The sequence below is a fragment of the Cottoperca gobio genome, chromosome 4, assembly GCF_900634415.1.
Source record: "Cottoperca gobio chromosome 4, fCotGob3.1, whole genome shotgun sequence".
NCBI classification, from domain to species: domain Eukaryota; kingdom Metazoa; phylum Chordata; class Actinopteri; order Perciformes; family Bovichtidae; genus Cottoperca; species Cottoperca gobio.
The window spans coordinates 27,982,081-28,004,128 of NC_041358.1; the positions used below are offsets into that span (position 1 = coordinate 27,982,081).

Genomic DNA, 22,048 nt, shown 5'->3' on the forward strand with positions numbered 1-22,048 from the left:
AGGAAGTGGCGTGACGCATCAGGGTCTCCGAGTGTCACCGTTTACGTCAAAGCACATAATAAGTGTTAATATCTTCCTCACAGTTTAGCTCCTGACTGACGAGGTCAACATTTATCAAACATCGTATCCAGCGATTTACCACGAGGGGTCCGAATGAATCAGAGGAATAATGTCTGACGACGTTCTGCACGGACGGAGAGGGAATATATTTACAGTAGTTTACGTGAACTGAACCTTTAAATATTGATCCAACTTTATAGAGAACATAAAAAGGAAGATGCAATTATCCCCCTTTAGTTTTTAATAACAAAATACTTTTCCCTCTGAACATTTAATCTTCAATGAGTCACTGATGGAATCAAACAAACGTCTCTTAAACTCTCCGAACACAAACTGCTGGGTCAGTACCAGTACCAGTACCATCGGAGTTCTCCAGCATGAAAACATTAAACTCATGTACAAGTACACTTTCAATGAAAAACTAAAAAGCAGGATCGTCCCGGCTGCATCGCCACACACACACACACGCACACGCACACGCACACGCACACGCACACGCACACACACACACTATACCTGAGTGTGTACCTGTGTGTTCTTACTTCAGTCCTTGGACTCCGACTGCTGAGCCTGAAACACAAACACACGTCCGTTCAGTTTGACCTGAAAACTCTTTCTGTCATAAATGAAGACTGGCTGGACGTGTGTACATTCTGTGGCAGGAGTTCGGAGGATTAATAAATAGTTAAATGTAAATATAAAAGCAATTAGAAACATAAATAGGGTTATCTTTCGCATCGTCACTGACGGCAAAGCTTTCTTTTGACCCCAAAGTTATTTTCTCTTCCGTTTCAAACTCTACAGCTCAGCTCAGAGGTCTGTTGTGTTTGTGGAGTTAAAGAGGATTTAAACATGTCACCATGGAGCTGCCGGTGTGGAAGCCACACATGTACCACAGCATCAACATGCAGGAGGAGGCGTCGACGTCTGCAGAGCTGCAGAACATCCAGAGAGGAGGAGGAGGGATGAAGGACACGGGGTCCTGGAGAGGAAGAAGACACCGAGTCAGACTGATCAACAAAGAGCGGAATATTACTTATAAATAAATAAAATATTAGTGTCTGTTTTACCCCGGAGCGAGGAGGTGGAGGAGCAGACGGAGGGAAGAAAGAGAAGCTGTGATTGGTCGGTGTCTGTTCTTTTTAACTTTACTCTGATTGTTACTGGATTCCTCTTTCAGCTGCAGACACACAACACACAACACACAAACCACACAACACACACAACACAAACCACACAACACAAACCACACAACACACACACTCACACACCACCTGCAGGTCAGAGGTGAAATCTGATGGTGCTTTCACACCGAAGAGTCAACTCTTCACGTCGTTGCCGTCGTCTGTTCGTGTCTTTGCATTACTTGATATGTAGTCGCTGCAGTAAAGGTCGTAATACTACAGCGTAAAAATCATGCATTCAGAATTTTACTTAAGTGAAAGTTCAAAAGTATTAGTATCAAAATGTGCAATTGCTAAAAGTACTTATTATGCAGAATGGCACATCTCAGAATAATATTTATTATATTAGAATTATTGAAGCATTAATGAGTTTGTCACTACTTGTAATTACTTAATATACTGCTGGGTAGTTTTAGCTATAATAATAATATTATGTCATTATTTATTAATTAACTTTTTGTATTATTAGTCCTAATCTGCAAAAAAAATAAAAGTTTATAATTAAACAGGACATAAAAAAATATATATATTATTTTAAGTTGTTTAAAAACCACTTATATTTACGCTTTTATCTATTTATTATTTTATATATTTTTTTCACATGTATTTTTATTGATTTATTATTGCATTAGATTATGTCTGTACTATTTCAGCATTTAAAAACAGTTTTATTCTTTTCCATTTTTATTTATTAATTCCAGTATTTATTTATAAATGTATAAATGTATTTATTGATTCTAACGTCCTCCATGTGTCTCTGGGTGGATTAAATCCTCCAACAGGTGGCACCGTTGGGATGAAATCCCCCTAAACTCTGAGCTTGTTTAGTTTCCTCATCAGCAGTAATGGAAACTCACCGCTGACTTCCTCTCTCCTCCTGGTTCTCCCCTCTCCTCTTCCTCTTCCTCTTCCTCCAGTCCAAGTTGATGCTGCTGGTTACGTTGGACTTCCAGTTGCTGCCCTGCAGGGCCAAACTAAATCTTAAATTACAAATGTTTGTGTTTTTTTATCGTATCATGGTGGTGTACGACGGCCATTATAGGTTAAAAAAAAGAGGATAATATTCCAAAAAGAAAAATGAATTTCCAAGATTAAAATCGTAAATTTATGAAAACAAAATTGGATATTGTCTGAGATTAATGTGGTGAATTTACAAAACTCCCCTCTTCGATTGTGAAGTCATACATTTACGAGACAAGTCAAGGAACCACATGGCTTCACTTTGCCATCATCACACCAGACAGTGAACAGGGATGTCACAGACACACGACTACATTCACGACTTTAATCTTGGATTTCTCACGAGGATTTCTGAGTTCAGAACTAAATTCTGAATCTGAACTGCACTTTGGACACATTCCAGTGAGCGGGTTTGACATCCAGGTGCAGGTCTTTACCTTGCCCGCTGTGGCTCTGCCTTTGACCCACAGGACGACAGCCGGATAAACCAGACTGTCCTCCGAGTACACGGCCCGACATCGAGCAGCAGGTTTCCAGTCCTGGCACACAGACAGCAACACTGAATACAGACTTTACTCATCGACTACGTTTACATGCACAAAATATTCAGTATCTTGTCATTATTCTGAAAAATACATTTTTCCTACTAAGCCGTTTAAATGGCTAAAATTCCACTAATATTTCCGTTTGTATGCAGCTGTGCATACTATTTACTATACGCTGAATTAAATGTTCCTCCTTTTCTAACTGCAGTCCTGTTGATGGAAAGTGTTGCAGGGTTCAATTAAAGCAGTGGTTTTCAACCTTTCTGTGGCCAAACCCTCGATAACAGTGTTTCTCAAACCGGTTTAAGGTTAAGTTATTGTTACATGGGTTTCCTGTGTGGTTTTTAAAGGGTGAAAACCTGGTTTATATGTAAAGGTTTTAGCAGGGGTAATGTTTTTAAATGTACCAATTGGACTAAAGAGCATTAAAGCAGTCATAAAATAAATATTTTAGCTTTCATTTAAAAAATTAAATATGCTTAACTCAAGGCTCCCGAACTAGCTTTTTTAAATACATTTTTTTATCCCACCAGAGATTTTGCTCATATTCAATGACCTTCTTCAGCAAATGGAGCTTTCTTAGGTGTCATTAGTGTCAGAACTTCTGTTACATAATGAGACACCACCTTCACCAGGTACACCACCTTCACCAGGTACACCACCACCTTCACCAGGTACACCACCACCTTCACCAGGTACACCACCACCTTCACCAGGTACACCACCACCTTCGCCAGGTACACCACCTTCGCCAGGTACACCAGCCCGTCCTCCGACCACACCGCCTGACACTGAGCCCCCACCGCCCACTGACAGACAGACAGATTTGTATGTACTTGTAATTTGAATTGTAAATTAAACCAAGTAATGTATGTTAGTAACATTACCGTTATTATAATTATTTATGTATATCATGTATTCTTGATTTTTTTTTAACACGGATTAAAATTGCCAGGATTATGAATGGACTTTGGTGGACTTTTCTCTCCCCTCATTTGACAATTGACCGGTAAAGCTACAGGAACGTGTCACCAAACCAGGACTATTTATGTTACATTTGCATTAAAACTATAAAGTATAACACTTTAACAAACCTGGGAAATGTCCAAAGTGTTTTCAAAAGCTTCTATGAGAGAAGTTTCATCTTTGGCGGCCGCCGTGACGGACTCCTCCTGCGAAAAGTAAGATTTTTGAATTAGCAGGTAACTTGAACTTTTAGCTAGCAAACAATCTAAAATTAGCCAAACCGCCAGTTGAGTCTGGCTGTATTAGTTAGCCGTTAGCCGTTAGCCAGCTATAACTAGCTACTTCGTTAGCTTGATTTTTCGTTTTTAGTCATCGAAAATAAATATTAAAATAATAAAACCGTACAGAGTCCACTGAGGACAGTGTTTCCTGTCAGTTCATCCATTGCTGACAACACAATCGGGAACAATAATTTCACACAGGTAAAGATTTAACCACAAAAAATAACACCTGCGTCAAGTTCACCGGAAGTGAGGTGACGGCTTCCGCTTACATCTTTCAAAATACGATAAGTAGAAAATGTACAGCAATATGGAAAGGGATACATTAGTATGATCACAAAACATAAACATAATTATAACCTAATAAAATACAATACATAATAAAATAAAAATAGCTAAAGAGTCAAATAACTCTTAGGCACCAATAATGTTTTTGTTGTTTTCTTTTTCATAATACCAGTCACAGTGTAGAAATACATCAAAAATATATTTAAAGTACCAAAAGTAAAATTACAAAAGTATTAACATCAAAATATATTTCAAGTACCAAAAGTGAAAGAGCTCACAGTGCTTACACACTATAATGTGATATTTCTTATGTTTATTACCCTGATTTTATTTATTTTAACTGTTTTAATTATCTTTTTTTTTTTTCATTATGTTGAGTTGTTGAGAACATGTCTGAAATCTTTGTACATTTCAATGTTTAAATTAAATTAAATTAAAATACAGTCTATAGTTGTACTGTATACATTCACTTACTTTTGAATTTTTACTTATAAGATTATTAATTAAAAATGTTTACTTAACCCTTTAAATTGTTTTAATCATCATTAGTATTTCTATTTATTAATTCAAATTCATTATGTTGAGAACATGCCTGAAATGTCTGAACATTTTAATGTTTTTTAATAAAATAAAATAGAAATACAGTCTATGGTGGCTCGTGGAGGTGGGCGGGAGGGGGGGGCATGATGTTTGACAGCCGCGCGGTGCATGCCGGGATACATGGCGCTCATGTTTACAAGATGGTAGGAGAGGGTATTTTGCTCTGACTTACAAACAAAAAGTATTAACCTTTGATTTTTTAACTTTGTCAGCCTTACATCCGGGTTCAGACTCGTTTCTGTGAACACATGAAAGCAGCTTTTATCGCACCGTCTCGTGGCGACTGAATGTGTGTCAAACAGAAGAGGAGATTATTTTTGCACTGTCACTGACAGACAGACAGACAGACAGACAGACAGGACTATACCCTGATAAAATCACAGGTAAGTACATTAAACTGGCTTTTAACGTTGTGTTGTGTTCACTTCCTTAGCTCGCGTGCGTGTGAGAGATAATAAGCTAGCTAAAGGCTCCTCTCACCAGTAATAGCAGAGCTGTGACAGCTAGCCTCAGTCAGCTGTCAGGTGAAGTGTGGCTAATAAAAACTGCTACATGTGATTTAACCAGGGTTATTATAAGGAATCCCATTTCTGTGATTAAAGAAAGATCCTGTAAGTCATTATAATAAGAAACCGTCTCAAAATAATGACTTAGTATCTCATATAAGTCATTATTTTGAGATGCATAGTCATTATTTGGCAATACTAAGTCATTATTTGGCAATACTAAGTCATTATTTGAGATACTAAGTCATTATTTGGCCATACTAAGTCATTATTTGAGATACTAAGTCATTATTTGGCAATACTAAGTCATTATTTGGCAATACTAAGTCATTATTTGGCAATACTAAGTCATTATTTGGCAATACTAAGTCATTATTTGAGATACTAAGTCATTATTTGGCAATACTAAGTCATTATTTGGCAATACTAAGTCATTATTTGAGATACTAAGTCATTATTTGAGATACTAAGTCATTATTTGGCAATACTAAGTCATTATTTGGCAACACTAAGTCATTAAGTATTTCAAGAACATTTCTCATTGACTTAAAAACCTTTTTCTCTATTCTTTATTCTTTTATTACATTTTTGCTAACCCTTTCTTTCAGAGGACTGTCCATTGGGTCTGCAGGAGTGTACCTGAATCCAGCCGAATGTAAGTCACTCTTATTTAAACTAGTAGCTAAACTTATAAACATGCAATTAGTTAAAATAACATTTTCCTCTGTGTCATTATGTCGTAGTCTTTATTATTTGAATTGAATGTTAATGCTCGGCTTGTCATAAAATCTGCTTTTGTTGGACGATATATTGTCCCAGATATAATTGTGATAAACGATATTTCATGCCACTGATATAAAAAGATATAATAGAATAATAATTATACACCCTTTCAAAAAACAATGAAGTGTGTGTGTGTGTGTGTGTGTGTGTGTGTGTGTGTGTGTGTGTGTGTGTGTGTGTGTGTGTGTGATTCCAAAGTAAGTACATCCAGTATGTAGTCATCGCTTATGTTATCGGTATCGGCCTTGAGACGCAGGTAATTATCGGCTGAAAGAAATCCACATTATTCGTCCTTAATATTCACTATAAGTTCGATATAAGTGACGACAACAACACTTCTCTGTCATTCGACTCAAACCCAAGATGTTCCCACGCCAGATCTGTGGACGATAAGTCGATAACGTAAAAAAAAAGACCAAGTTCATGTCGATATTCTGTACGATAAGTCGATATTAATGTATTCATCGTCGCAGCCTTGTTAATGCTTCTGTTGAAACCTCAGATGACTTTAAATCCTCCGTCTGACTTCCTGTTTCCTGACTTCCTTACGCAGGAACAGAGCGACTGCAAAGCATCTAATCGAGCGCTACTTTCGGCAGTTAACCGACGGCTGTGGAAATGGCGACTGCACGAATGAGATTTGCGCATCATGTTGTGACTTTCAGTCGTTGGATAACAATTCAGCAGCCGCCAAAGCGCTTGAGTTGTTTAAGATTAATGCCAAACTCTGTAATCCTAACCCCTCCAAGAAAGACCCAGACTCTGACCTGGACAATAAGATGAGCGAGACGGACCTGTGTTCCGCCAAAGAAGACTTCTCAGGTACCGTACTGCCGACTCATGGACTTTGTCACTTCTGTGGTTTTTATTAAATGAACTACACGATCACTAAAGAACATTAAGTGAGATTAACTTTCTAAATGAACCCCCCCCCCCCCCCCAATTAAATAAATGAAGAAGACCATTAATTAACTTTTAAATTGACCTGCAATCTGAAAGAAAGACGAGATTGTTACACCTTTCATTTACACGCTATTATCATCTGTGTGTTATTAACATGATACCAATATTTGTTAAATATCACGGTTATGGTGAACCCTGATATTCAGCGATACTCCCAGTTCAGAATCGGATATACTTTATTTATTAATGCCGAATCGTTCACGCCGTTAATAACATTTTATTTTCACTGTTTTTGGTGCAGATCTAAATTACCTCACAGAGAACACCGTGTGTATGATCCTGAGTTTCTGCGAGGAGGAAGGGGACTACTCTGCTCTGATACGCATCATCGGCAGGATTTTCTCCAACACAGACTCCTTGATAAAGAGTTTCAGGAAGGATGAACCCAACACTTGTGAAAACCTTGACTCTGTTGAGCCGACAGACGAGGAAAAGCCGAGTGAGCAGGAAACCCCGGAGGAGATGGGAGCTTCCTCTGCAGCCGCTTTTCCAGACGAGGGTCTTAATGAATCGTTCGACCCCTGTGAGGTTTCTGTGGACATCGGCGCCGTGCGGAGGGTCTACGACAGACTTCTAAGCCTCGACCGGGTAGATGCAGCTCTCGTAAACGCACTCATTTACCTCACTCCAAACCTGGAGCTTGACCTGGAGTACCTTGACGTGTACGAGACAAACCCAGATTACTTGAATATCTTCGTCATCGTGCTGGAGAACAGTAACCTCCACAGCCCCGAGTACCTGGAAGTGGCGTTGCCACAGTTCTGCAAAGCAATGAGCAAACTGCCGGTGGCCGCGCTCGCCAGGCTGTCAAAGCTCTGGTCCGTGTACGGCCTCCCGCACATCCGGCGCATGATGGAGACCTTCCAGCAGCTCATCACTTTCACCGTCGTCAGCAACGAGTATGACGGCGGAAATCTGGTAAATGACGACGAGACGGTGGTGGCTGCGACGCAGTGTTTAAAAGTTGCCTTCTACGCGAGTATCCTGGCTGGGGAAGTGGACGTGGAGCACAACGAGGAGGACGTGGAAGACCCCGAGTCCGATGAGCTCACGCTGCACGAGCTGCTGGGTGAGGAGCGGCTCTATAAGAAAGGCCCGCGGGTCGATCCTCTGCAGAATGAGCTCGGGGTCAGAACTTTGGACAGCCTTAAACCCCTCATCCCCCACGAGGACTTCGTCAACGAGTCACTGAACGAAGTGGTGGAGATGGACAAAGATTTCACCTTCTTCAAGGTCAACGCCGAAACCAAGTTTTCTTTCCAGAGCTGCCCCTTCATCCTCAATGTCATCACCAAGAACCAAGGACTGTACTACGACAACAGGATCCGCATGTACAGCGAGCGGCGCCTCACGGCTCTCTACAGCATGGTGCAGGGCCAGCAGCCCAACCCCTACCTGAAGCTCAAAGTACGCAGAGACCACATCATCGACGACGCCCTCGTCAGAGTGAGTCGCAGAAACACATGTTACTGTTTAGGGCCGGATATCGCCACTGATTCAATATCGGTTTGATTATCAGTGTACAATACGAATACTGTTCTCAGAGAACTAAATAATAATAATACATTTTATTTATAGAGCGCTTTTAAAAGGTACTCAAAGAAGCTGTAACTTGTACAAGAAACCTTTATTCTCTGCACTCATCTGATTGGACCCGATTGCCCACTGTTTCTCAAAATCCCCTCAGGCTTGAATCGAGGTCAGGTTCGTGCCCATTTCCATTATTTAATGCAGACCTTTTGATATGACAGTTTGCCTGTCGTAGATCATGTGACAAATGTATTTTACTTTAGTTGGCTTTAGCTTGTATATACATATATACATATGTGTATGTTATGTATGTTAAAGGAGAGTTATGTGTGGTTGAGTAGCAGAGAAGAAATTAGCGGTAAAGTTGTCTTGTGTTATTAAATGTGTCACACACACACACACACACACACACACACACACACACACACACAGCGCTACCAGCATGTTTTGATGCAAACCACGGTTCACCCATCCACAGGAAAAGACAAATATTTAAAGATAAATCTCTGGATTTTATGAATCAATATTGGATCATTCAAATGGAAATCTATTGGAATCGTGAAAAAAATAAAGTCCTGCTGTGTTTGTCACGGAGTTCAAGTCTTCCCTCTTGTGCTGCAGCTGGAGATGATCTCCATGGAGAACCCGTCCGACCTGAAGAAGCAGCTGTTTGTGGAGTTTGAGGGGGAACAAGGTGTTGACGAGGGCGGCGTCTCAAAGGAGTTCTTCCAGTTGGTATTGGAGGAAATTTTCAATCCCGACATAGGTGAGACATGAACGTTTTTACATTTTCTTCTCATGTATCATTGTTTTATATCACATTAATGGAACTGCTCAACATTTTAAGGAAATGCACTTGATTGCTTTATTTGGTCTCTTTCACCAAAATGAAAGTGAGATTCATCACATGTCCTTAAACCACAGAATTGTTCTTATAATTATGAGAACGTTATAAATTGAAAGCGTTTGCCAGCTGATCCTAATTAGCAGGTTTCTTCCATTTCCCCCCGTTATTGTGCTCGCAGAAATAAAAAAGAAAAGTAAAAAAAAGACTTTAATAGTTGTGGAAGTGGACGAACTTCTGCAGGAAGTGAACGCTCGAGCGTCACAGTGGGATGCATGGATGTTATTACTTGTTCAGTGTTGAAGTGTTTGTGTTGAGTTTATTTATTCAAAACACCATAAAGCTTTGTAAAAATGTTTTTGAAATAACTATTAAAAAGTATTATAAATATTGTAATTTAAATCCTATATTATACAAACTGTAGAATTTAAGAAAACACAATAACTAATTATTTTTGCACAAAAATGTCAATAATAATAATAATTATTATTATTATAATAATTATAAAATAATAAGGACCATGCATAGAAAAACATTAATCTCTAAAAGAGATGATTTAAAGCAGATTTAGCTATTATCTTCCAGATACACAACAATCAACAGACTGTTGTGTGAATGTTTTAGAAGTGAGCTTTTGAAATGTCTCTGGTGAATGAGGCTCATTGAGACCACGCTCATATCTGCACAGTAACTAAACTATTCCTTTACATACTTGTGTTTCTCTCTCTCTGCGTGACTTCCTGAACAGGGATGTTCAGCTACGACGACGACACAAAACTGTTTTGGTTTAATTCCTCCTCGCTGGAGAACGAGGCGCAGTACACCCTCGTTGGACTCGTCCTGGGACTCGCCATTTACAACAACTGCATCCTGGACGTGCACTTCCCTATGGTTGTCTACAGGAAGCTCATGGGCAAGAAGGGGATCTACCTGGACCTGTCCGACTCTCATCCAGTTCAGTAACGTTCCTTAAAGTTATACTGTGAAACATCAGATCTGTGTTTTGGTGTGTAGCGTGTTGTAATGTGAGCGGTAGAATCAGGACAATTAAGAGTTTAATATTTGTTTTAACGTAGGATTAGTTTTCATATACGATCACATCATCATTTCTGTCACATGGATTGTCTGTTGTATTTGTATTATATTGTGCTTTCTCAACACACGGCAGCTACTGCACGTTCATAATTAAATATTTTCCAATATGAAATCCATTTGATGCTTTTAAAGGGAAATTGCATTTAATATGATTTATTCATGAATGACGTGACTTCCTGGTTAAACCACGCCCACTTCCGGTACAGATAATGACGTCACTGTGCACCTCTAATGTTTAGCTGACAAATACATTTGAATTGAAATGCCATAATAATCTGGGTTTATCCCCAACAATGCCAAGTAAATAAATACTTCCAGCACGAAACCCTCCAATAAGTTGTTTTTACTCTGATATCTTAAAACAAATCAGATAAAACGGTTTAATCTTTGAGCTTTAGGGAAGCTGGTGGTGGATTTTGCTACTTTTGGACCGAGCCAGGCTAACTGTTTCCAGTGTGTATGCTAAGCTAAGCTAAGCTAACTCATGATCTTCTCAACTAACTCCAGACAACAAAGCATATTTCTATAACAGCAGATGTTTCCTCTCGTCCTCCTGCAGGCTCTCTACCAGAGTCTGAAGGAGTTGCTTGAGTACAGCGGCGATGTGGAGAAAGACATGATGCTCACCTACCAGATATCTCACACGGACCTGTTTGGAAACCCCATTTTATACGACTTGAAGGAGGAGGGAGAGCAGATCCCCGTCACCAAGGAGAACAGACAGGTGAACGTTCATTTACAGTGTGGGAGTGGCTGCTGTGAAGTTCATACAGAAGACTTGATGTCTATATAACTCGACTTTCCCTCATCAAATTTACTTTAAAAAGTTACGACACAAAGGTTGTTTCTGATGTGTCGAGCTACTTTATTATTAGAATCAATAACTGGCACATATTTCTTTTTCCTCTTCTGATTTTAAATGTACATTTCACAAGCAACAGGAACTCGATGTAGAAGAAAGAGCAGAAAGTTCTGCAATTCAAACTGCAGTTTCCATAATGTTGGTCGTCTTCTTTTGAGAGGAAACGTAGAGAAACGCCACTAAAATACACTGTTGGTCGAAGATGCACATTCGTTTTACTGCAGTTATGAAAGAAAGTAAATCATGAGAACTTGCTTTGCTGTATGACGAGGGAACGTCCGAAATTAAAGAAAGAAACTGATATTCTCTGAGATTAAAGAGGTACATTTTGGGAGAAGAATACTAAAGTGGTAAATTGTTAAAAATTGTTATAAAGTGGTAAAAAACTCACAAATTTACGAGAAGAAATGTGTTTTTTGTTTTTGTTTGTCGAGGCACCTCATGGCTTCAGTTTGCAAAGTTGGATGAACCTCATTTCACCACAGACGGCGTGTTTTTATATCCAAATTACACTTTGAATTAGTAATTATGAAATCCTTTGATTTTATCCCAGAATCACTAATAATTAATATTATAATTTTTTTAATGAATTTACAAATTTAATCTAAAGGGTTTTTTTAGGACTTCGACCTCCCTCTGCTCCATTTTTATATATTTCTTTATTCCCTACTATTGCCCTTACACGCCGTCGTACTGCTGTACATTTAACAGGTGTTTTTGCTTTTCTACATCTCTGATCCTCAGGAGTTTGTGGACACGTATGCTGATTACATCCTGAACAAGAGCGTGGAGAGACAATTCAAAGCCTTTAAAAAAGGTTTCCTAATAGTCACAAACGAGTCTCCGCTAAAATATCTGTTTCGACCCGAAGAAGTGGAGCTGCTGATCTGTGGAAGCCGGGTGAGGAAACAAACCTGCATTCAGATTTCTGTGGCTTCATTGTACTGAGTGTTGTTTGACTGACAGAGCAACGTGTTGGGATTTCACAGAAACTTGACTTTGAAGCACTTGAAAAGACGACAGAGTACGATGGAGGTTATAGCAAAGACAGTCAGATCATCAAGTGAGTCCCAGTTTCCTCTTTCTGCACATTCACAGCACAACAGTCCTGTGTTTAGTCGCATCAATACAAATGGACCACTACCGTCGCTGTTTCATGTTGTCTTTTATTTCCTGCTCACAGAGACTTCTGGGAGACGATCCACTTGTTTGGCGAGGAGCAGAAGAGGCTGTTCCTTCAGTTCACCACCGGCACTGACAGAGCGCCGGTCGGCGGGCTCGGGAAACTAAAAATGATCATCGCCAAGAATGGCTCAGACACAGACAGGTACGGAACAGCCAGCTGTTATTCAGGTTTTATTTTGGATTAGGAGATTTGGATCCCGACCAAAACTCAAAGGGTGTTTCTTCGGCCCGTGCTACACACGTCCGCCAAGTTTCATGAGAATCGGGCCGGTAGTGTTTCTGTAATCCTGCCGACATAACGGACATAATATATAAATATAAATACATATATATGTACTGTTAGTTACTTCTTTGTTGTTTTCTTCTTGTGTCGATCAAATGACTTTTCGAAACACTCTGTGAAGGCTCAAACTCACGCGATAATACAGCTTATTTCTCAGTTGTGATGCTCTTACTTTTCCTCCTCTCGTTCAGGCTGCCGACCTCTCACACCTGCTTTAACGCGCTGCTGCTCCCAGAATATTCTTCCAAGGAAAAGCTGAAAGAAAGACTCCTCAAGGCCATCACATACGCCAAAGGATTTGGGATGCTGTGACGGATCCACAAAGAGTTTTCAGACTGCGTTTTAACACACACACAACAAACAAAGGGAGTATCACAAAAAAAGAGGGAAATGACACGAAATGCTGCAATAACCCCGTGCCTAACCAGTCGTCTCCACTGAGGGCCTTTTCACTCTGAGGCCTAACTTCCTTCAAGAGTTAGTTCATATACAGAACTTAGGTTTCCCAAAGAGTTCCAAATAGCACTTGAATAAAGTATTATTTCTTCTGTTTCTGGGCAAACGTGAACAATATTTGATTTGTGAAACTGTGAAAGTGCACTTATACACAGGATTTTTAGTGAATACCAGTATATTTATTGACTTATTTTGACTTTCCTCGTGTTTTTCAGTGCTTCCTGGTGTAGCAGGATTCAGTCCTCAGGCTCTCGTCGGACTGAGCTTTACGGGACTCTTTTGTAACGATTGTCTTTAGCGAGATTTCCATCCAAACGTGTCGCATTTTACCCCAATTTCAGAGAAAATCAACAAAAGAAAATGCGACTGAATGCTTGTTTCCATCCACCACCAGTACTTGATTCTTCATGGATATAGAAACCCTGAGTCAGCATTTTAGCACTTCCTGTTCCCTCGTCTTGAAGTCAATCCTTTTTTTTTATGTGTGTTTTTGGTTCGATATCTGAAATAAAGTCTGCGGTTAACTCGAGCTAAACATTTTGACGGTTTGTTAAGACTTAAAACACGACAATTCCCCACTCGTTGCTCAAAGACTAAACGTCACCACGCTAACGTTAGCCGCCTTTAGCTTAGCGGTGGTGACATGAGGTCATCACGCTAACGTTAGCCACCTTTAGCTTAGCGGTGGTGACATGAGGTCATCACGCTAACGTTAGCCACCTTTAGCTTAGCGGTGGTGACATGAGGTCATCACGCTAACGTTAGCCACCTTTAGCTTAGCGGTGGTGACATGAGGTCATCACGCTAACGTTAGCCACCTTTAGCTTAGCGGTGGTGACGTGAGGTCATCACGCTAACGTTAGCCGCCTTTAGCTTAGCGGTGGTGACATGAGGTCATCACGCTAACGTTAGCCGCCTTTAGCTTAGCGGTGGTGACATGAGGTCATCACGCTAACGTTAGCCACCTTTAGCTTAGCGGTGGTGACGTGAGGTCATCACGCTAACGTTAGCCGCCTTTAGCTTAGCGGTGGTGACATGAGGTCATCACGCTAACGTTAGCCACCTTTAGCTTAGCGGTGGTGACATGAGGTCATCACGCTAACGTTAGCCACCTTTAGCTTAGCGGTGGTGACGTGAGGTCATCACGCTAACGTTAGCCGCCTTTAGCTTAGCGGTGGTGACATGAGGTCATCACGCTAACGTTAGCCGCCTTTAGCTTAGCGGTGGTGACATGAGGTCATCACGCTAACGTTAGCCGTGCTGCAGCTCCTTTATAGCCTCACGTTGGCTTCTTACTTTTACGCTTCAGAAATGATAAAAGTGTTAATATGTCGAGATTATCCTGCCGAACAACACGTGTAAATATCATAAATGTAACATAATAATCCAAAATCTAATGGAAACATCCGATTGGCTGTTTGTGGAGGGAACCAGCGCGATGCTGCCTTCAGGGTCGGGCTGCAGAAACACGTCCCTGCAGTTGTGTGTGGACGAGATGCAGCAATGTGTGAAAACTGGATGGAAATATGACATCTGTGCTTGTTTCACGTCATCATTTACTCACTAAATCCGTTTTCATTGCACTTTGTCACATTTTGCTTTTAACAATATACAGATGTTTACACCTCAGTCGAGCGTAAATACCGTTTGCAACATTTTTTTTATGCACAAATTTAGAAATGTGCATCCGAGCAGGTGGATGGAAACGCAGCTACAGTCGTATTTTGAGGTGACGCCTTTGACATACTGCTAACTGACAAACATATAAACTCTCGTGTCGGTGCCGCCACTAACCTGAAGGTTGTTTTGAAGTATTTCTGTGCTGTGCCTCTTGTATTACATATAAAATGAATACTGTGTGTTGTGAAACAGGGAACTGACCACAGAGTGTTTTTCGATGGCTTGCAGGGTTTCGGGATGACTGCTCGGTTCACACTTTCACATCCTGGAAAAAAAAACAAGTTTCTCTTCCCTTTGGTTGGTTTGTGTGATATTAAGTGTTTCTGGTTGCACATTTGTACGTGTAGTTGTCCAAATGTGCATAAGGAAAAGAGTCACATGAAATGTTTTATTTGGCCAAATATCTCAGGTACATAAAGAATGTGCAGATAATGTGAAACTCTTATGTAAAGCAACTATTATGCAAAGTAAATAAAGGTGGAAAAATGTAGAAACTTTGTCATTAATATGCATTAAAGTAATTTCCACTAAGATAAAACTTCAACAGAATGATCTCTTCTCTTAACATGACAATCTAGACAAACATTATAGGAACATTTTAATGTTTATTTACATATAACATCGCAATTTACAACTAATAGTGTTGATAATAACTTATAAACAGAACTGCATTTGTTTATTTGTACATTCACATAAAGTTGAAAAGGATGTTGCATTATTGTGAAAAGTAATTCAGTTCATACTTAACAGGTTGATCCATGTTCTCTGGGAGAAAGTGTTAATATTGATCTGAAAAGCTTTTGTTTACGTCCTTAATGACAGAATCGGTTAAAACATTTATGAGAAATGTCCATCCTGAAGTCTTTAAATGTTTGTTTTGTCCAAAGAGATTCACTTTGATATGATAGAAAACAGGAAGTCTCCACATTGTAGACGCTGAAACAGCTTTCTGATATTTTTTGCACGAAAAAATTCAGATTAATTATCAAAATATTTGCAGATTATTTTTCCAATTAGTCGACTGATCGTTGCAGTCGACACACACACGAGTGCTTCTGACCAACATGGAAATGGTCTGTCATCATATTATGGTCTGTCATCATATTATAAACACAGTAATATTTGCTGCAAATGATTTGGCTATTTTAGATTTAGTCTTATTAGGGTTTAGTCACATTTTAGTCATTTCTTTAATTGAATCATCTTTATTTTTATTTATTCTTAGTCATCTGATTATATCGAAACATTTCAGTCAATCTAGTCGAGCCAAAACTAATAATTTAGTCATTTAAGTCGAAGTTATTTCACATAAGATTTGATCTTATTATCGTTATCTGAAGTCTTAGAGCCGAACTGCACCAACAAGCACAAACACGTGTTAATTCTCCGCTCGACCCCTACAGACCTGCAAACTGCAAACGTTATGCTTTAAAGTGGACAACTGTCAGACTGAGACGACTGAGAGAGAAGTGACGATGATAAGGAGAGATCACGGTAAAGTTTTTATTCTTTAAACTACATTTTAGTCTCGTCTTTATTCGATCTGTTGAAAGCATCGCGTCGCCGTCTCGTCTTAGTCATGAAGAAAGGAAAGAAAAGGTTGACGAACATATTGTCGTCATAGTTTTCCTTAACGAAGTGAACACTGCTGCATACACTGTACACAATTTGACACATTATGATGATAATAAACAGATGTACAAATAGATTATAAACATGGTCCTTTAGAAAGTGTCACTGTTGCTGTTCTAAATGAAAAATCCCTTCGTTTCCTGTAAAGTCTTCTCTCGCGTTACTGGACCTTTTTGTCCTGGTCGGGGATCACTTCTGCCAGGTCCTCCGGCTGTATGGATTTCACCTTGGCCTCCATCTTGGTGACCCTCTGCTTCATCCTCATCTGGCTGGAGGTGAACTCCGCCATCAGCTGGGCGAACTTGCCCTGCATGAGGTCCAGGTTGCTCTGAAGTTTCTCGATCTTCTCCTCCAGGTCTTTGGGGTCGGCGCCGGCGTTGGCGATCGCCTCATCAATCAGGTTGTCTTTCATCAGGATGTCTTTCCCTTTCTCCTCCAGAGCCTTTTTGGCGTCCGGGTACTCGGTGAGAGCCTCCACCAAGTCGTCTTTGGACAGCGCGAAGAGATCCGAGTAGCCGACGCTTCTGATGTTGGCTGTTCTCCTGTTTCCCGCTTTGCTGCCCTTGATACCCAAGATGCTGATTTCCCCGAAGTACGCGCCATCGCTGAGCACGACGAACTGCGTGACTCCGTCATCGGCCACCACAGCCAGCTTCCCCTCCTTGATGATGTACATCTCCCTGCCGATGTCTCCCTTCTTACAGATGTAATCTCCAGGGCTGAACACTTGCGGCTGCAGCTTGAGCACCAGCTCAATCAGCAGACCGGCCTCGCAACCCTGGAAAATACGCACTTTCTTCAGCGTGTCCAAATGGACGTTGATGGCGATCTCGGCTTTCAGTTTGTCTGGGAGGTTCTTCAAGACTTCCTTCTCATCGCAGGTCTTCTTCTCAGTCCACAGGTAGTCGAACCACTTGATGACCCTGGCCTCCAGTTCTTTGGTGACCTTTCGAAACTGCATGTACTGCTTGATGGAGTCGATCTTTGCCTGGAACTCGGCGCGGGAGGCGTTCATGTTGGAGATCATGGCACCGACGTTACCGACGATACTAGCGAAGATCAGCACGCCGGTGAGGAAGTCGCTAATGACAAAGAGGAATTCGACATCCCTCACCGGTGCAGGGGTCTCTCCGATGGTGGTGAGGGTCAGCGTGGACCAGTACAGCGAGTAGATGTACTTTCTGGCCAAGCGTCCGTGCTCAGGGTGGCTGATGTTGGGATACACCCACGTGTCAGTTCCAAAACCAATGGTTTTCGAAATGGCAAAGAACATACAGGCATTCCAGTGGATAATAACCAGGATGTAAAGCACGAGGTTGCTGATACGAAACATGTTCGGGAAACTGGTTCTGGTTTCAGTCCGCTCGAAGAACTCGAAGAGCCTCGTCATTTTGCAAAGACGGTTGAATCTGAACTCCGGGTTGTTGTATCCGAATTTGAAAAACAGCAGATCGGTGGGTATCATTGAAATCATGTCGTATTTGAACTGAGGCGTTGTTCTGTATTTATCTCTCAGCTTCTTCGAGTCTTTTACCAGCAGGCCTTGTTCCAGGTAACCTGAGGGCCAAACACAAAGTTAGGAGCCAAATCTGTCTTTGTCTTTGTAATGTAGCTGTGGAGAGGTTACATCTACACACACACACACACACACTCTGATGTGACTCTGGTTTACTTTAGGTTTCCTCTGCACCAGCTGACTCTGATGTGCTTCTGCAGTTGTTTTTAATGCAACATGTTTCTAAAACAACAACCTACTTCTAAGATTAAAAGGTGCATTGATTTCACATTTAGATCCACAGCTCTACAGGTCAGACATGGGAAATGTAAACATAATAAAGTATTTAAAAGACCTGCTGTACTTATACAAATCATGTATTTGAGCATCTTTAGGAACCCGACCTGTTCGCGCTCTGACGAACGTATCTCCGAAGTAGATGAGGTCTGCACCGTAGTCCAAGAAGAGCCAGAGGTGCGTATACGTGTCCTGCAGCTCGTTAAAACAGGATCTACAAGACGAGGCAGGATGTGAACTTTAAATGTTTGTGAGCGGGAGCACAGACAACGTTTTGCAGCAGGTTAAACGAGGAAGATACCTTGTTACAATCATCATCAGGTTATAAAACACTGGGCCTGCGATGACCGTCAGCCACCTGTAGTACTGGTCTGTGGCGGGATCCATGATCCAGATCTCTTTCCTGAAAACAACTCAAAGTTACTTCATGTTGTCGCAAGAATCTGTGGATTTTACACAGTAAGTAAGTCCCAGTCCCAGTTTCTGCTCTCTACATGTACTTACGGAGGCTCCTCTTTCTTCTTCTCCTCTTTCTTCTTCTCCTCCTTCTTCTCCTCCTTCTTCTCCTCCTTCTTCTCCTCCTTCTTCTCCTCGTCTTTCTTCTCTTCGTCTTTTTTCTCATCTTTTTTAATCTCCTCCTTTTTCTCCTCTTTTTTGCTACGGATAACAAGTTGTTGTTTTTTATGGTGGAGAAGAAGGACGGAGGAGGTCTACCCGACTACACGGAGGGGTTTCTACTGGAGGTTTTGGGATTCAAGACTTTGTCCTACGTTTGTCCAGCAGATCGCAGCGCAACACCGGTAAGTTTGTCTTTCAAAACTACGTTTACTATGTTCCTAACGTACAGAATACTCTTGAATCAGTAACTGCATCATAACTGGCAACAGAAAAATCTCGTAGTAAGTTCATTTTTTATGCAAAAATGTGATAAAATGTTGTTTTATGGAGATTTCCATGTTTTATATTAAAGTGAATATCTTTTCACTATCTGACATTTTATAGACCAAACGATTCGGGCTGCAACTAAACACACATTTGATTCTCAATCCAAAACCCAAAGATATTCTTTTATATGATAGAAAACAGAGAAAAGCAAGAACTCTCCATATTTTAGAGGCTGAAAACGACATTTTCGGACATTTCTTTATGAAAAATCAAATATGTAGATTTCCTGCTGTGCTCTGCTTTATATCATATTACAGTGAATATCTATCTCTTCACCATTTCAGACGATAATAATCCAAAAGATTAAGGTTGCAAATAAATATTATTTTCATTACCACATAATCTGCCGCTAAGTAGTCGTCTTTAAATGTCTGGTGTAAAGAAAACAGAGAAAAGCACGAAATCTCCACATTTTAGAGGCTGAAAATGACATTTTCTGACATTTTTGCATTAAAATAACCTTAAATGTCACGTTATATTCCCCTGAATGTTGAATCTGCACAACCCACATCATAACTTGCAGCAAAAGAATCCAAACAAGCAAAGGTTGGAGGATTTATCCGTCTAATGCAGGAGGAAACACCAGAAAGGAACGGGAGGAGGGGAGGGGGGGGGGGGGGTTGTTGTTTTTAAGGGCTTCTATGCTATTTTCTGCAGAACAAACCACATTAGCACGGAACACAATGTGCAATAATGTCCAGTGTGATCTATGACTAGTTCTTCTAAAAACAAATCTACTTTTCTATTGTTCTATTCCACTTCCTGACACTGATGTTCACACTTACTCGTCTGTGTTGTTGCAGTTATTCATGTTGTAAGTAGCTAGCGGCCACTTGCTGCCAAGACTTTGGAGAGAAATAAAGGACAAGATGTTTGCACCAGTAAGCGTCACAGCGTCGGACAATACAACTATTTGTCTTTGCAAACACAGGAAATAAAAAAGGTTCTAATCCTGCAGTTTATTATTCATTTATCTTTATGTTTATGTTTATGTTAGGTTTTGTAAATGCCAAGACACAAACACTGGTGCTTTTAAACCCCCGACTCATGCAGCCCCTCATCTATTGAGCAGGTATATATTATATGTATTATATATAATATATATAATACATATAATATATTATATATATTATATGTATTATATAATACATATAATATATTATATATATTATATGTATTATATGTATATATCATATAATATATTATATATATTATATGTATTATATATAATACATATAATACATATAATATATTATATGTATTATATGTATTATATATAATATATATAATACATATAATATATTATATATATTATATGTATTACATATTATACGTTTAAAATTCTACTACACATAAATATCTTCGTTATCCTTCTTAATGTTTCTTGTTTGCTAAACGCTGCTGCTATTTAGTCTGCACGGAAAATATTTAGTGTGTCCCAAAGTACCAGGATGTTCTGCATCCGGTCGCATTTTGAAGACAGCACGCCTTTCTGGCTGTTCTGACCCACAATCCTTTGCTGTTTAAGAGGGTCAGAGTTCAAGGCGCCATGTTAGGACGAAGTGTCCCTGATTGTCTGCACACTGCATGCAGCAGTACAACCTTTAATAAGAGCAGCTGCAGTGTGTGCTAAAAGTGAAAAGAAAAAGTATGCAGCTGTTTTCATTCACCTGCACCCAGAATGCACCTGTGATAACACCTGTAACATATTCTGTGTGTAAAGTTTTGACAAAGAAATTGTGTTTTTAGCGGTTGCACAAAGATGTAAATGCATCTTGAACAACAAATACGATTTAGTTCAGCCAGCGGAGTTTTCAATTTCAGATGAAACCCTTTCCTCACCTTCCACAGAAATGGAAACTTTGATCTTGATCTAACGCAGCGGCGGTTTGTGATTCTAAGTGATTCACTTTGATACATCCCAGTTTGACTCGTCGTAGATTTGAGGGATTAAGTTTCCTGTTTGGTGGTTACAAAGAAACTGTCGAACTGTGAGTCCTGGACATGAAACTTCCCCCCCAAAAGGATCATTTATACACGGCCCTTTAGGGGGCGAAGTGTTCCTCGACAGCTCAGACTTACTTCCTGTTTCGGGCGGTGTCGTTGGGGCCCACAGACTGGGCGTTGCTCTCTCGACTGGCGAGGTCTTTGAGCTCGGGGCCTCTGAAGCGCTCGAGGAAAGAGTCGTGCCGCTCGACCTCGGGGTGCACTCTGTGAGACGCCCAGTTCCACAGCATGAAGAAGAAGTAAGACAGCCTGGGAGGTTAGCGGGGGGGGGGGAAGACAGAGCGAAGTGACACCCGACTAGTCTAGTGTTGCAGAGCATGGACGTGCCAGTAGTGGAGAACGTCAAAGTACAACAACGATGCAGTAATACTACAATACTCCACTACAAGTGAAAGTCCTTCACATAACTTTATAACATTATTATCTACATTTAAATCTAAACGGTTTAACAGCTCCTCACCTCATCGGAGTTTGTTCCCTTTAGAGCTGCAACTTTCCCTCAATGAGTCGATAATCGGTTAATCGTTACAGTAATTTTTTATGCTGTTTTCAGCCTCTCAAATCTGGAGTTTTGCTGCTTTTATCTGTTTTATATCAAATT

At 40.3% G+C, this 22,048-nt stretch overlaps 3 protein-coding genes across 6 annotated transcripts in view; 1 reads left to right on the forward strand and 2 right to left on the reverse strand.

Annotated features, from left to right (window-relative positions):
* Positions 1-489: 489 nt before the first annotated feature.
* On the reverse strand, positions 490-5,015 carry LOC115007000 (survival of motor neuron protein-like). Its single transcript, XM_029429632.1, has 10 exons — positions 4,928-5,015; positions 4,226-4,263; positions 3,844-3,921; positions 3,496-3,558; positions 2,642-2,743; positions 2,102-2,205; positions 1,392-1,440; positions 1,131-1,193; positions 920-1,042; positions 490-630 (listed from the first exon to the last, which is right to left on the reverse strand). Exons 1-10 carry the CDS (start codon positions 5,013-5,015, stop codon positions 604-606), a joined length of 735 nt encoding a protein of 244 aa, XP_029285492.1. The 3' UTR covers positions 490-603.
* Positions 3,491-14,118, forward strand: LOC115007049 (ubiquitin-protein ligase E3A-like). Of its 4 annotated transcripts, XM_029429723.1 has the most exons (12): positions 3,734-3,930; positions 5,097-5,267; positions 5,999-6,045; positions 6,727-6,995; positions 7,378-8,582; positions 9,288-9,432; positions 10,259-10,464; positions 11,165-11,329; positions 12,212-12,367; positions 12,457-12,530; positions 12,651-12,794; positions 13,127-14,118. In XM_029429723.1, coding segments are annotated over exons 3-12 (2,487 nt in total). In that variant the 5' UTR covers positions 3,734-3,930; positions 5,097-5,267; positions 5,999-6,043; the 3' UTR covers positions 13,248-14,118. The 4 variants fall into 4 exon arrangements, with proteins under 4 accessions (XP_029285585.1, XP_029285583.1, XP_029285584.1 ...); XM_029429725.1 differs by lacking the exons at positions 3,734-3,930; positions 5,097-5,267 and adding an exon at positions 3,491-3,577; XM_029429724.1 differs by lacking the exon at positions 5,097-5,267.
* A 1,327-nt stretch (positions 14,119-15,445) lies between these two features.
* The window catches only part of cnga3a (cyclic nucleotide gated channel subunit alpha 3a), a 13,784-nt gene continuing 7,181 nt past the window's right edge, over positions 15,446-22,048 (reverse strand). Inside the window, exons 4-9 of the mRNA XM_029430524.1 lie at positions 21,523-21,696; positions 20,226-20,285; positions 19,000-19,152; positions 18,797-18,898; positions 18,603-18,709; positions 15,446-18,260 (exon numbers count right to left, since the gene is read on the reverse strand). Coding sequence (XP_029286384.1) covers positions 16,864-18,260; positions 18,603-18,709; positions 18,797-18,898; positions 19,000-19,152; positions 20,226-20,285; positions 21,523-21,696 — 1,993 coding nt within the window. The 3' untranslated portion in view covers positions 15,446-16,863. The remainder of the gene's footprint in view (positions 18,261-18,602; positions 18,710-18,796; positions 18,899-18,999; positions 19,153-20,225; positions 20,286-21,522; positions 21,697-22,048) is intronic.

What these genes read in the sequence shown, in the direction of transcription:
- LOC115007000 (XM_029429632.1), bottom strand. Translation starts at nt 5,015, where the DNA reads ATGAGCGCCATGTATCCCGGCATGCACCGCGCGGCTGTCAAACATCAT. An exon ending in GAGGAGAGAGGAAGTCAGCG is followed by an intron (nt 1,441 to 2,101) that starts GTGAGTTTCCAT and finishes CCTTTACTGCAG; the next exon opens with CGACTACATATCAAGTAATG. An exon ending in TCCACACCGGCAGCTCCATG is followed by an intron (nt 631 to 919) that starts GTGACATGTTTA and finishes TTTGTGTTTCAG; the next exon opens with GCTCAGCAGTCGGAGTCCAA.
- LOC115007049 (XM_029429725.1), top strand. An exon ending in CGCCAAAGAAGACTTCTCAG is followed by an intron (nt 6,996 to 7,377) that starts GTACCGTACTGC and finishes TTTTTGGTGCAG; the next exon opens with ATCTAAATTACCTCACAGAG. An exon ending in ACCTGTCCGACTCTCATCCA is followed by an intron (nt 10,465 to 11,164) that starts GTTCAGTAACGT and finishes GTCCTCCTGCAG; the next exon opens with GCTCTCTACCAGAGTCTGAA.